The sequence below is a fragment of the Oryzias latipes genome, chromosome 15, assembly GCF_053564925.1.
Source record: "Oryzias latipes strain Hd-rR chromosome 15, Olatipes_Hd-rR_3.1".
Taxonomy (NCBI): domain Eukaryota; kingdom Metazoa; phylum Chordata; class Actinopteri; order Beloniformes; family Adrianichthyidae; genus Oryzias; species Oryzias latipes.
In genome coordinates this window covers 30,751,098-30,765,141 of record NC_136251.1, presented here as the reverse complement: position 1 = coordinate 30,765,141, position 14,044 = coordinate 30,751,098, and the positions used below count along the sequence as shown (strand labels likewise).

At 42.8% G+C, this 14,044-nt stretch overlaps 1 protein-coding gene and 1 long non-coding RNA gene across 15 annotated transcripts in view; both read left to right on the top strand.

The window, feature by feature from the left end:
* LOC101170868 (signal-induced proliferation-associated 1-like protein 2) overlaps positions 1–14,044 on the top strand; it is a 97,768-nt gene that overhangs the window by 24,693 nt on the left and 59,031 nt on the right. For 13 of the 14 annotated variants that reach the window (XM_078931545.1, XM_078931544.1, XM_023963592.2 and 10 more), the window contains exon 2: positions 11,494–13,259. In XM_078931545.1, coding sequence (XP_078787671.1) covers positions 11,753–13,259 — 1,507 coding nt within the window. In that variant the 5' untranslated portion in view covers positions 11,494–11,752. Of the gene's footprint in view, positions 1–405; positions 642–11,493; positions 13,260–14,044 lie in introns of those variants that run through there. The other variant, XM_023963587.2, reaches the window with a different exon arrangement.
* The window catches only part of LOC144984076 (uncharacterized), a 117,749-nt gene continuing 108,470 nt past the window's right edge, over positions 4,766–14,044 (top strand). Inside the window, exon 1 of the long non-coding RNA XR_013647709.1 lies at positions 4,766–8,849. This is a non-coding gene — a long non-coding RNA (uncharacterized LOC144984076). The remainder of the gene's footprint in view (positions 8,850–14,044) is intronic.

The following is a 14,044-nucleotide window of genomic DNA, read 5'->3' as shown; positions in this document are numbered from 1 at the left end:
GCGGTTATTCGATGCTGCCGTCAGTATCCTGACTACGGTTAAACTCCTGCTTGATGGGTTGCTGGTAGTAATTATTATGGTAATCTTGGCACACAAAGGTGCCACATTTATTCTACTTCTACACAGAGTTGTCATTCTCATTCAGTTTATTTTTTAAAAGAACTACTTCAAAAAGTGTTGTTTTTTTTAATTAACAGCAGCTTTCAGCAATCTGGTATTGTGTTTTAAACGTGGCTCCTTATAAAGATGCTCCACATGAATAGATTTAAATCATGATTCAGCATGTGGCACTAGAGGAACATATAAATGTTAGTGAAAAGCTGCATGTGAAATGTGTGCAGTTCCCGTCTCCTCTGCACATCTCCACATTCAAACCATCTTCTAGCAGTCTTTGTCTGGAGGAACATATGGGCGATATTATGAGACTTGAATGAGTGCAGGAAATGAAAAGAATTTCCCATTTTGCACTTTCTGTTGAGTAAACACTTACTGTTCGCCGAAGCGAGCGGGCGAGCGAGCGAGACGAGGGTGGGATCACGGTGACCCCTGAGCCTCGGACTCAGCTGTGCGGCGTCAACATTCCAGACAGCCTCCGCCCGACCCGCGGCTTCTCCGGTGCAGGAAAGCAGACCCGTGTTCACGTAAGCTCCCTCTGTGATCAGACTCCAGAAAAAACTGCCTGTCCAAAAGGCAAACCCGAGCAAACGGCTATCTTTGTTTAATTTTCCGTGTGGAAGAATAGCTGTTGACTAACGAGGTGTGGTGCTGTGACTGCTGCAGGGCAGTGACCTCCAGTTAGTGAAGCAGACGCTGCAGTTTAGAAAATATCTGTAAGGGCTCTTATTCTCCAGCTGTTGTTTGTCCCGAATCTGTGGAAAGCCCTTCACTTTCGCCAAGCTGCTGTTGAAGAATCGCTTTTATTGTTTCATCAAGAAGCCTTTTTTCCCCCCTCCTTTTTATAAAATTCTCATCTTCAGACATGAAACAGCTGGAAGGATTTTTTATTTTCTGGATTTTTTTACAGATCTAATTTTAGGTAGAGTATAGAGAGATTCACTTTGAAGCTACATTTGTGCCAGAGGTCAGATTTCTGCAGACTCTTTTTATTTTTTTATTTTTTATTTGTTTTACTTCTAAAATGTGGGCACCTGAGGCGCTGACTGCGCTCTGGCGAATCCTGGCGTCTCTCGCAGTGACCCGAGAGGCCCGGCGCCCAGATGAGACGGAGAGGGTATGCGGTCCACTGTGCCGGCTGACCTCGTTTTTTATCTCTTCTGCTGATTGTTCTTCTGCTGTTGGGTCATCTCCTGTCCGTGTACAGCAGGATGTAAACACAAGCCTGTAATTGTGGCTCTCCATGCTCACACTGTTTGCAGTCACCCTTTATTCCACAACGTTTCTCTGCTGCGTCTTTTGTTGCTCACAGTCACAGAGATGAGCGAGCCTCGGGGTTTAAATCTGTTAAAATCGCACGTTTTGGTGACCGCTAGTTCTTCAAAGTATAAAAGCACAAGCAAGATGAAATGGGTTACCATCCAGCAGAAAAAGTTCTTCAGAGTGTAATAATGGTTTAGATGTAAAAATAATTACTGCGTAAACATGTATGCTTGCACTCTGCTTTCTGCTGAGGATAAAATGTATTCATGTTTTTGGGAATATAGTGAAAGACAAGTAATACCTTGTTACTATTATTATCAAATAAATTGGTTACATTATAGGCAGCCACTTTCATTGCAATTGCTTTATTTTAAAACTAATAAGCAATAAAACAAAGGTTTTACCTTTAATATCGTGCTATTTTTTACTGTATTATTAAGGCTTGCTTTTTTTAGTCTCTTCTAACAAATGTAATCCACATTTTCTCTTCTGTACTTACACTGTCTTGGCAGGAAATTGGGTCAAGAGAGTTTTATTTATCCATTTCCTTTCATTGCCTGTGTGAAATTAGCTTGGATTTTGGGAACGTGACCCAGATTGTGTTGGTCAGCAGCTGGACGTCTGACTTCTTTCTGCTTTGGTGAATTCACAGGATGTAAGGCGAGCCATTCTTTGGTGTTTGCCTTTTGCAAAGCAAACTTTGCTTCTTATTTGAGTCCAGTGAGGCCAAACCTGACGAAGAAGCTAAGAGCCGTCTTGTTCTGATCAGAAGTTTGTCTGTTTGGTCTCTGACTTTGACATGTGCATCTGAATGGCAAACACAGGTTCACCCCAACACGAGTGTCGTAGGTGTGGGCTTTATTGTTTTTTGACAACTAAGCGATGTCAACTGACATTTAAAGATTTTCCTTTGGTATTTTTGCAGTTATTTGTGTTTGAAATTTGCAACTCATTTCACAGTAATGGGGAAATTGCTTTCTGAGTGATACAAATTGGCTTTATAAGACGGAAAAACATGCAAAGATCCTTTAATTAAAAAGGGTCACTGAGCGTTGGCGCATTACAGCTGGCTCATGTGTGATCGCTGATAAATGTTGTTCCTTCTTTGTTCAGAAGAGCCACTCTGTCTCTCTGCTCAGCAGCAGATGTGATCATTTCTGCTGAATCTTTCTGTCATGGTTTCTTACCTTTAGTCTTTTGATACATCGTCTTTCATTGGGACAAAGACTCGTTTTGGATGGACAAACCTCTATTTGTTTACGCTGGGCTGGAACCAGTTTTTCTCCTTCAAGATTTTCCCTCCTTTAGCAAGATAGGACTTCAAAGAACTCTAACCTTTTGAAAATGGGCAGATGGGTGGTATTACCAAGCCTGACAATTCATGCAACACACATAGTGAGGCTTCTATAGAGTTAATGATTTTGAGAGTCATTTGTTAACCAGTGACTGGAAGCCACTATTTCACATTGGGCTGAATGGACTTCCTTGCGTCAGAAGCCTCCAAGACCTGATGGGCTGTTCTGGCTCCAGTTTTTTTTAAATTTTCAAATGAGCCTTAAGATGTAGGACGAGTGGGACGGAAAGCGGGAAGTCAGTTCAAAACTTCTGATGACAATTCAGATGTACTTTGGTGCTAAGTATTTGTGTCGTTGAAGAAAAACCAATAGACGCCCTAACACTGACTTCCTCATAGGGTCATCGGGCGGCTGGAGCCTCTGCAATGACAGTTTTCCAGCAAATAATCCAAGGTACAAGAAAAAAGCAAGCATATCCTCCTTTTTTATCTATAGCTAGGTAATGGAAGTTTTCTACCATGACACGGAGGACAGCGACACCTTTTCTCCAAGTTGTAGAGGTCACAAAGTCACAAATACCAACCAACACTGGAATTCTCTATAGATCAATATCAGCAAGACCAGTGATGATAAATATGAGCTAATGAACACCAGTCAGTGGTGCGTGCTATTGGGTTTTTTTTGGGTTGATGAAGGGGCCTTGTGTGGGTAAATTAGACTCTTTGAACAGTGACACTAATATCTCTATAGCCCCTCTAATGGATGTCGGTGCCAAACTGCTCTCTTAGATATTATTTTTAATTCTGTAGCAACCTACTTAACCTAAAAACATCTCAAATCTGGTGTTTTTAAACTGAAAATATGCAGATGATAATAAAGGTATGTCACAGTTTCCCCATATTGAGAAATTGAGTCTGCTGAGTGGAACTAATTTATTTGCTTCTTCTACATCTACAGAGGGCGAGACTTTGCATTCACACTGGCCATTAAAATCTCAGCATTACTCCCTGCAGGCCGTACTGGCACATGGAGGTAATCCTTTGGTGGTGTGAGCACAATCAGAAAGGGGGGAGTTTAATGATTAGGCTCTTACCGGCTCACACATACCACATTATCGCTGGGCACAGGAAGGGGAGGGTTTGGCCATTAATGGGAGGGCTTTAGCATCAGTGCTAATTCAAGTGTCAGCTGGTGGGATGTTCTTTCCTTTTGTGAGGTTGAATTGTGGGAGCTGCTGGAAAGTGCATTTGGTTTACTCAGGTCTGAACTTTTTATAGTCTCAGTGAAAATGGAGTGGTCTCCTTGTTTCACAAAGTCCTTAACATCAGGGGGTCAAAGTGGTCTTTCTAGGTTAGCCCCATAATGATTTTCTAAGAAATAATTCCCTCACAATTACATGCAAAGTAAAATCACCCAAAACGTTTGGAGCAACATTCGGCAGAAAAATACATTTTTCTTGCTTTTGCAGCTCTTTGCTCCTTTTAAACCCAGACTCTCCTTTGCAGGAACCTGGTTAAGGTGAAGAATCGCTCCAGCGAAGAGCTTTCATCAAAATAGAAATGTTTGGCACATGCTTGAGACGTGATCCCGTCTTTCTTGTACTGCAAGTGTGATGAATTGAATGTGTGTTTTGCCCCAAACCATCACTCACGCACTTCTGTTATCATTGCAACAGTTGAACAGCTGCTCACTTTGGAGGCTTTAGCACTTTAGGGGCAAAACCGTTCAGAACACAGTTCAAAAACGCAAAGTGTGTGTCTTTGTGTTCCTCTGGAAACTATTATGGATTCAAACGGCAGAAGGTAAAGCGTTAGCAGCAAGCCTGGAGGTTCCTTTGCTTCCTGGTTGGTTGTTTTGCTTGATCTTCCTTGTGAATGATACAATCAGTGAGTCACATTCAAATGTCGGATGGCTGCAGCTTATCAGCAGAAGGCAGGTAACAAGAAGCTAATGAGTGGCCTGGAAGCATGTCTGCTTCACAGTTTGGGATGGTGTCCATGTGATCGCAGCCTTTCAAAAATGTCCCATCCTGCTATGGAGAGGTTAAAGAGGACAATACCGCCACTTTTTTGGGCGTGAGTAAGTATCGTCTTGCTTCACAGCAAACAGAAGTATTAATATGACAATTACACAAGGTTTGATTAAAGATAATCATCTGTAAGTGCTGGTTAGTGGCTGAACGGCTTTATCTCAAGCAAAACAAACCCGTCTGACGCTGACGTGATCTGTGACACACCAGGAACCTTTTATGTTTAAGAGGAACGTGTTGGAACTCCAGGAACTCCTGCTTACTAGCAAATTATTAGCAAATTTAGCATGTTTTGAGCATGTTTTATCGTACAAGTCTGTGCACACTCTCAAAAGTGAATCGAAGTTTTGCATATTTTAGCAGTAGGTATTCAAAGTATGGTGTGTTGTGCAAATATGTGTGACTTCTGTGAACCTTTCTGTTTAAAATAGCACATCATAAGTTATGCAGCACATGATGACAGAAGGAAAGACGGCTCACGTTGTTTAGACCTCTACAGGTTTACCTGGAACAGATCTTGTGTCTTGAAATTCGATTTTGGCATTTTTGTGGCTTTTCTTTAAAAAGTCCAGCACTTGAAATATTTTCTACAAATAATAAATAGGAATTTTCCCTCTAAAATGGGTATGATTTGACAACAGCAGCGGAAGGCCCCGTCATCATGTCACCGTCTGCCATCTCCGCTGAAGCTTTCCTTTGGGGCTGAAATTGTAATATTTTGGGGCCGTTTTGACATTTTTAGCTTCTGTCCTTCCATCATGAGATGGGCATTAGTGAAACAAAAAGTATTAATCTCACAGTAGTCGACAGACTGTGCCCACTTTTCTGACATCATATTAATATCTGCGGCGCCTTTAATCAGGCCACAATGTCAGAGGATTATTTTAAGACCTGGCAGAAGCACTGGGCCACTCCCCTCTGGATGAACCAAGATGAAAGGCGGACTAGCCGACATCAGAGACAGAAATGGAGTTCATTACTGTAATTAGGCCTCTCTGTCTCTCCTATCCTGCCTTTCCACTCCTGTCCCGAGTTCTCCAGGCCTTGTGTCTTAAAAACCTATAATGGAAGTAATGGAATTACTGCAGCTAGCAAAAGGCTGTTGTCAAAGGTGGCCCGCCCACCCTCTGTTGCTTCTCTTGTGCAGACGGCCAGTAAAAGAAGACGTAAAACAGCCTCCTCCTGGAGGTCATGCAGAAGCAGATATTCTGCTGACCACATTTTGTTGTTGAGCTCTCTATTGGCTGAAAAAACAAGGGGGTGGATGTGAATGGGACGCGTCCATTAATCATTGTCAAGGAGTGAGTAGTTAATAGAGGAAAGGGAAACCCAGACCACCGTGCGGACCGCCTTATCATGTCCCTTTCTTTGACGAGAAATAAGGGTTAGGTAACCTGGCTGTGACCCTGTGGAGAAACACAAACACACACGGGTCACGTGTCAGTTAAATAAACATTCTGTTTTATAAATCAAAACTTGCTTTCTGTGGGAAATAAGAGCTCAAATTTAAGAGACTTTTTTCTTTTTTTCTGTGAATGCGACTGAAGGAAACATCGTCTCCAAGCATTAATCCAAACTACACTGGATGCTTCAGTTTTCCTTCTAAAAGGCGTCTTTTCGGACCTCATTGAGGTCTCGCACTCCGTTTTGTTGTCATGCGGTGAGATTGGAGCGTGTCTGTCCTTTTGTTCTTCCTGTTGTCGGCCGTCCGTCAAAGCCTCTGTAGGAGTGTCGCCGTGGATGAAGCCGTTGGGGCAGGTGGCACCTTTTGCTGCCACTTGCTCTAATTGTGAGTGTGAAGAGGCAGTTTTCATTGAGCAGTTGACATTTAGGTTTGGGTCAGCAGACTGCTGTTGTCACTTCTGCTCCTGTCATAACCTGGGACAGAAACCCGAGCTGGGCCACGGTTGACTACACACATCCAAAAAAAATCTCCTGAAGCAAAAATAAACAGAAGAACAGGAATAGGAAGAGCATGCTATTTACGGGACTTTCTTTTAGTGTGTTGCATCAAAATACACATATATTTTTTGATTTGGGCTCCAATTTAAATTTAATATTTGATGGTGGCCATTTATTTCACTGTTTTGCACTAAAACAGATTTTTATACCCTAAGTTAGTCACAATTTTCATGTATATTTAGTTTACATTATATATCATGAGGATTTGCGACATTTAGGTCGGCTGTGGTTTGAGGTAGATCGGTCGAGATCTGATCAGAAGATTGCGGGTTCGATTCCCACCTTAGTGTCCTTGGGCGAGACACTGAACCCCACATTGCCCCCATTGCTCATCAGTGGCTGCCAGTGTCCGGCAGTGGAGGCCCCATCATTGTGTTAATTTGTGTTCATGGGGAGGTGGGAATGTGACCGTAAAGCACTTTGGGCCTTAAAGCAAAAAGGAAAGGACCATATTAGTAAAACCCATTTATGCCATTTACCATAAGGTTACAGACATTAACTAAATAAAAAACACAGTCCAAGTATTTTCCTGCCTGTTCATAGTAACAGCCTTAACGTTAGTACAATGTGGAAATGCAACACTGTACGTTAGTAAAATAGTGAAACCAAACACTTTGTGTTAGTAAAATACGATTTGCAATAAAATTAATATATAATATGTGATAGAATATATATTAGCAATATCCTAACCCCTAACTACTGAAAAACTAAATAGTGCGGCACTATGTAGTGCCCTACATTTTAATAGGAATTCGGTCACCACGCTCACTACTTTTTTTTTTTTAATGGCGGATATGACGTCATCGATTTCACCAAGTTAGAATCTATTTGATTTGAGCGTTTTGCGACGAATATTTTTGAGTCCACTGTCTTTTGAAGATAAAAACGTTGATGGTTTATTTAAAAATACATTTTAATCCATTTTTTTTGACAAAAATTGTTCCGACACAATGCATTGTATCGATGCACACTGGTTTTTCCCAGAGACTTCTGGGAAATTCTTTGGGCACTGGATTTGTGAGTTGTAGATTTGGACAGCACTACAACATGGCAAACGCGCTATATAGTGCACTGTATAGTGCACTGTATAGTGCACTATATAGTGAGTAGGGAAGGAATTCGGACACAACCTCGGTTATACAAATGTTGCATATTATCACTAAAATGCTTTTCTCTGCTTCAGAATCTGTTGAAGTTCTGTTAATGGCATTAACGGTTGAGGAGCTCCGGTTGTTCAAAGAGCTGTAGCTCCGGTTTTAAAGGGTTAACTAAGAAGTTTCTATTGCCAATATTTTTCTACAGATGTAGGTCATGTGTGCGTCAACCTGTATTTTAATGCATGCAGGCAGAAGTGAATACTTTATTAGTATTCAATTCAATTCAATTCAATTTTATTTCTATAGCCCAAAATCACAACAACAGTCATCTCGATGGGCTTCGAAGTAAAACATGAAATCAAAAGGATCACGAATACAAAGAGTTCAATAGAAAAATACTAAAATGAACTAACAAACTGACTAAGCTATACTGGCATCCCTGCCCTTAGACCCCCCTTCGCGGTAAGGAAAAACTCCCAAAAAAACCGGATTCCGGAAAAAACGAAGAAACCTCAGGGGTGCCCACATGAAGGAGGGATCCTCCCCCAGGACGGACAGGCGATTTACCAGAAATCTTAGAGAAGAATTAACTTATCTAAATCTACAACTACATATATAAAAGTCCAGCAGACGAGCTTCATCCAGCCGTGGTTGTGGGGACAGTCAAAGGCGCGAGTCGAGCCTGAGACAGGATCCACAGCCAGGTGTAGGAGCAGGAGCAAAGGCGAGGTAAACGGTCAGGAACTGGAGCACGGATGAGCCAACTGGAGTCTGGAAGCACTCCCACTCCCCAGGAGGGGAGAGGAAAAGAGGGACAATACATGAATCGCACTGCACCAAACAGAGGCATGGAGAACTAAATGATAAATTATGATCGAGGAGAGGAAGGGTAGAAGTAAAAAAGGAAAGAGGACAGAACCCCAGTGCACCATAGTTACCCCAGCTTCAACTTCTAGCAGCCTTTTAAAAGAAATAGTTATTATTAAGTTTAATTTAAACAAACTAACATTAAGTTAAATAATCTCTGAGTACTAGCTAGTCTGACAATAAGCCTGTCCAAAGAGGAATGTTTTCAGTCTAGCTTTGAATGTAGAAACTGAGTCGGCCTCTCTTACATGAGCTGGGAGTTTATTCCATAAAACAGGGGCTTGGTGGCTAAACGCTCTACCTCCAACCGTACTTTTACTAATTCTAGGAACCACAAGCAGTCCTGCATTTTGCGAGCGAAGTGTTCTGATTGGTTGGTAAGGGACTATGAGGTCCTTAATATAGGACGGGGCCATTCCATGTAAGGCCTTATAGGTTAACAGGAGGATCTTGAACTTAATTCTAGAATCAACTGGGAGCCAATGGAGCGAAACTAACACAGGAGTGATGTGATCTCTTCTGCTGGTTCCAGCTAACAATCTAGCAGCTGCGTTCTGAACAAGCTGGAGACTTCTTAAGGAACTCTTAGGACACGCTGCTAACAAGGAGTTACAGTAATCCAGCCTCGACGTAACAAATGCATGGATGAGTTTTTCAGCATCACTCTTAGAAAGTATATTTCTGATCTTAGCAATATTTCGCAGGTGAAAAAAGGCAGTTCTACATGCCTGAGATATGTGAGCCTTAAATGATAAATCCTGGTCAAGTAAAACCCCAAGGTTTCTAACTGTGGAATTGGGGGCTATACTTATACCATCCAGGGAGACTATCTGAGCAGACAGAGCATCTCTGAGGTTTTTAGGACCAGGTATAATGACCTCAGTTTTTTCTGGGTTCAAGAGGAGGTAATTAATTGTCATCCAGGTCTTGATGTCACTGATGCAGGCGTTCAGTTTCTCTATCTGGTCATTCTGGTCAGGCTTCATGGATAAATACAACTGCGTATCGTCGGCATAACAATGAAAATTAATGCTGTGTTTCCTGATTATGTTTCCTAGGGGTAGCATATAAAGCGTAAACAGGATCGGTCCCAAGACTGAGCCCTGTGGGACTCCATAGTTGACTCGAGTGCACTGAGAGGAATGGCCATTTACATTAACGAACTGATACCTATCAGACAGATAGGATTTAAACCACTGGAGAGCAGATCCTCTGATCCCTATGTCCTGCTCTAATCTATGGAGTAAAATACCGTGGTCGATAGTGTCAAAGGCAGCACTGAGGTCCAACAGGACCAGAATAGAAAGTAGTCCCTTTTCTGAGGCCAATAACAAGTCATTAGAGACTCTAACTAGTGCAGTTTCCGTACTGTGGTGAGGTCTAAACCCCGACTGAAAGTCTTCAAAGTGGCTGTTGTCCTGTAGGTGGCAGTAAAGCTGCTTAACTACAACTCTTTCTAGGATTTTAGAAATAAATAAAGGGCAGTAAAGTGTTTCCGACTCGTCTCTAGTGTATTTGGTGCAGTCTGGCTTGAAGCTCATTTAGAAGTGGCCCACATTTCTGTCCAAAAATAGTTTATCCCCCCCACTCAGATTACACAAAGAAATGTAAACAGTCGTCTGGGAGCTGAAGCTGTCATAAAAGGTCTGTTGATGTAGCAGAAACAACGACTGAAACAACTAGGCTCCATTCATCTGTCTACCTTGTTTGCAACCAAACGTTAAGGGCTGCTTTGGTGGAGCTTATTATCCTCACAGAAGGAAATGCTGCTATCGTCTCTGTGATGCGTAGTGACTACTGGGTGACTCTTCCGGTTTTTTAGGATGAGGAGATGAGGACACATTTAGCTACGTAGAACAAGAAAAAAGCATTAAGGTCATTTTCAAAGACTCCCAAGTCTTCCATTCTTATGCGGCGCTACTGTCCGTGGTTGTCCATGTAGACCTGTGTTTGAGCTCCTGAAGTAAATGTAATGCCCTACTCCCAGTCCCTTTGGACCATAAATCATACCTTTATAGCAAAGGATGAAGTCGATTTAAAGAAACATTTCGTTTTCCTGGAAATTGTTCATTTCCTTTAGACTTTATCCTCACATATAACTCACTTGTCTGGTAAAACTGTCCTCCTTTTAGATGGTCAAGAAGCTCAAATAACTGGTCTTATATTAAAAAGGTATTGTCCCAGAAGATGACCATATGCTACGTCTCATCCAGCATCCTTAAAAGACCTTAAGGCTGATTCTCAAGGACGAGCAAACGGATGTTTTAGCATACCTGTTTTCTCTGTCCTTGAAAGTTCAGGTTATTAAGAAAAATGGTCATTTAACGTCAATATTGTCTTTGCTCTTTATCATAAGTGTGGTGTAATAGACTTGTTTTTTCTAAACCTTCCTGTACCCACCTATTTGGACTGATCATCCTGCACTGTAGAAAGGTTTTCACAGTGCAGAACTGTTCCGTCATGTGATTTGCAAGCTTTGTGATGCTAGACCAGATATTGGTTCATGCAAGCATTTAACTGAACATCTGCTTTCCTGTTACTGTCATTTGCTTCGCCGCCATCTGTTCCACATTGGTGCAAGCCATACACATCTAGAGTGTTATAAACCCATAACGGAACACGCTAATTAGCAGTGTTTGCAAAAATGCTGTTCCAAGAAGAGAGCATCCAAAATCTTCCTACTGGGAAACTTTTTAGCAGAAAACGGGGCACTTATATTTCTTTTTCTCTCTCTTTTGCATTAGAATAGAATGTGTCATGGTTGTAAAAAACAGCTCCTTTTACTTTTAAAGTCAAAATTTTTGCTACAGTGTTCACCCGCTGTGTGCTAAACATTGCCTTCTTTGTGTTTGTTTCTCTCCTGCAGATCTAACTCCTCCAGCTGTCAGTCTGCATTGGTTCCACGCTGCGAAGAAAGTCTCTGCTCAGTGCGCTTCAAACACGTTTTCTTGACACCCAAATGTTGTGTATCAACTGCCATGCCATGCGCTCTCAAAGACTTATGACGACGGCTGCTTCTTTAACTCAGGAAAGGGGCTTCTCTGCTGTTTGCCAGTGAGCAAACCACATGACACGATGAGGACCAGCCCAGAAAATCTGCCCCTCAAGGAAGCTGCCGGCAGGATATGAGTATTTTAAGCCCTGTGACAGATAACAAGTCCAACCTTGTGGGAATAGTGGGAGGCCCAGAAGAATACACCAGAGCTATGCAGTCAGAGGAGCTATTCAGCAGGAAACTTAAAGCCTTGAATGGAAGTATGGGACCACCAGCCTCCAGCATGCAGGTGAAACCTGACTGTGTCGGCAAAACAAACGGTACTCCTGCCATGCCTAAAATGGGGGTTAGGGCCAGGGTGACAGAGTGGCCACCGAGAAAAGACGGATGGGATGGACGGCCTTCTCCAAACTACCAGAGTGTGATATCCGTTTTCCAGAATGGACAGCAGGAACATACTGTGGAATTACTGGAGCAAGGAGAAGATGTTTGTGTAGATATGGATTACAATGACAAATACACACTGAGCGACCTTCTCACCAACTCCCCATTGAAGGGCCTTCACCCCATTCGCCAACGCAGCAATAGCGATGTCACCATAAGTGACATCGACTCTGAGGACATCATGGACCAGAACGCTGTTAACCCAAACACTGGAGCTTCACTGCATCGTGAATACGGCAGCACGTCTTCTATAGACCGCCAGGGTCTCGGTGGAGAAGGCTTCTTCACGATGCTCAGAGGCTACAGAGTGGATAACCTGGACCATCGTAGCATACCGCCTCTGGGTTTTCCAGAGTTGCTGCGCTGTGATGCTTCCCTGTCCCCAAGCTTGCAGACAGCAGCACAAATTGCCAGGGGAGAGATCATCCACATTCCAGGCTATGATTACATAGACAGTTCTCTCCTATACAGCCGCGAGCGCGAGAAATCATTTATTAGGCGACTCAAATCAGAGTCAGCTGAGCCGTCTCTTTTTAGAAAATTACGGACAATAAAAAGTGAGAGCGATGCCTTGAGACTCTCCCTAGAGGACGACCGTCGGCCGCTAAGCTTCCAAAAATGCTTTGCCCACTACGACGTCCAGAGCGTCCTTTTTAACATCAGTGAAGCCGTGGCGAACAGATTCAACCTGAGTCAGAGGAAGAACACCACCACTGGAGCTTCAGCCGCCTCCGCCGGGGTGGGGGCAGAGCCCGGCCTGGTGTTAGGAGGTGGGGTTGGACCTGGAGCGGGGGCAGACAGTGCAGCGCTTGGATGTGGCGGTGGAAATCCCATGTTTGAGTCTCCACTCGGCAGCAGGGAGGATTTAAACCCCAAAGAGAACCTGGATGTGGATGAGGGAGATGGAAAGAGTAATAGCTTAGTACTCGGCTGCCCGCACTTTCGCAATGAGATTGGTGGTGAGGGAGAAAGGAAGATCTCCCTCTCCAGAGCCAACAGCGCCAACTACAGCGGGATATCGGAGAGCTGCTCTTTTGAGTCCTCTCTAAGTTCCCACTGTACCAACGCTGGAGTCTCTGTTCTGGAGGTGCCCCGAGAGAACCAGCCAATCCACAGGGAGAAGGTCAAACGCTACATTATCGAGCACATTGATCTTGGGGCTTACTACTACAGGAAATACTTCTATGGGAGAGGTGAGCATTGGTGAAGATGCATTCTTTCCAGGTTTTACACATTCCCAGCATTTATCTGAGTGTCTGTTCCATTGACTGTATCAGAGATCTGGACTGAGTGAGTGTGATGTCATTCATAGAAAATGATTTACTTTGGGCTCCAATGAAATCAATTCAGTTGTCGTTTTCTCAAAATGTCCGAATCAGTTTCAATGGCAACCACTCTTACCAATCAGAAGTGAGCTCGATGGAAGGCCACACACCTACCACTTAAAAGCAGGCTACACAAAATTTGTCAAACTCTTTTACTACTTTTATTGAGGGATCTGATTTTTCAGTTTATAACGTGAATAACGCAGGATTATCAAGAAAAAGTTTCAATTATAAAGCTAGCGGAGCAAGAATGGTATTTTTCGGATTACAAGACAAGGGCAGCAAAAAATAATAAAAAAAAATAAAAGAAAAAAAATTAGATATATATAATTCGCACTTTTGGGAGAAAAGTGCAGGGTTTTCAAACAAATCTGCCAAGCACAGTGTAATATTTCATTCACACCGAATGCCTTTCACATGTCAAATTTGTATCCGCTGCCTCTTTTGATGCACGTCAACTTTGATGCCCAAAGCTTGGCCAAAAATGCATGTGGGAGGAGCTAGTGTCAAGTTTTTGCCTCATTGCTACATGACAGCATTGACTGATTTATGGTCCATGGAGGACACGGTTGATGTTGAGAGATCAGGTTTATTTCTTTCGAGTCTTCATGTCGTTGTGCATGAGTCTGAATGATGGCACTTTCAGTGGTACT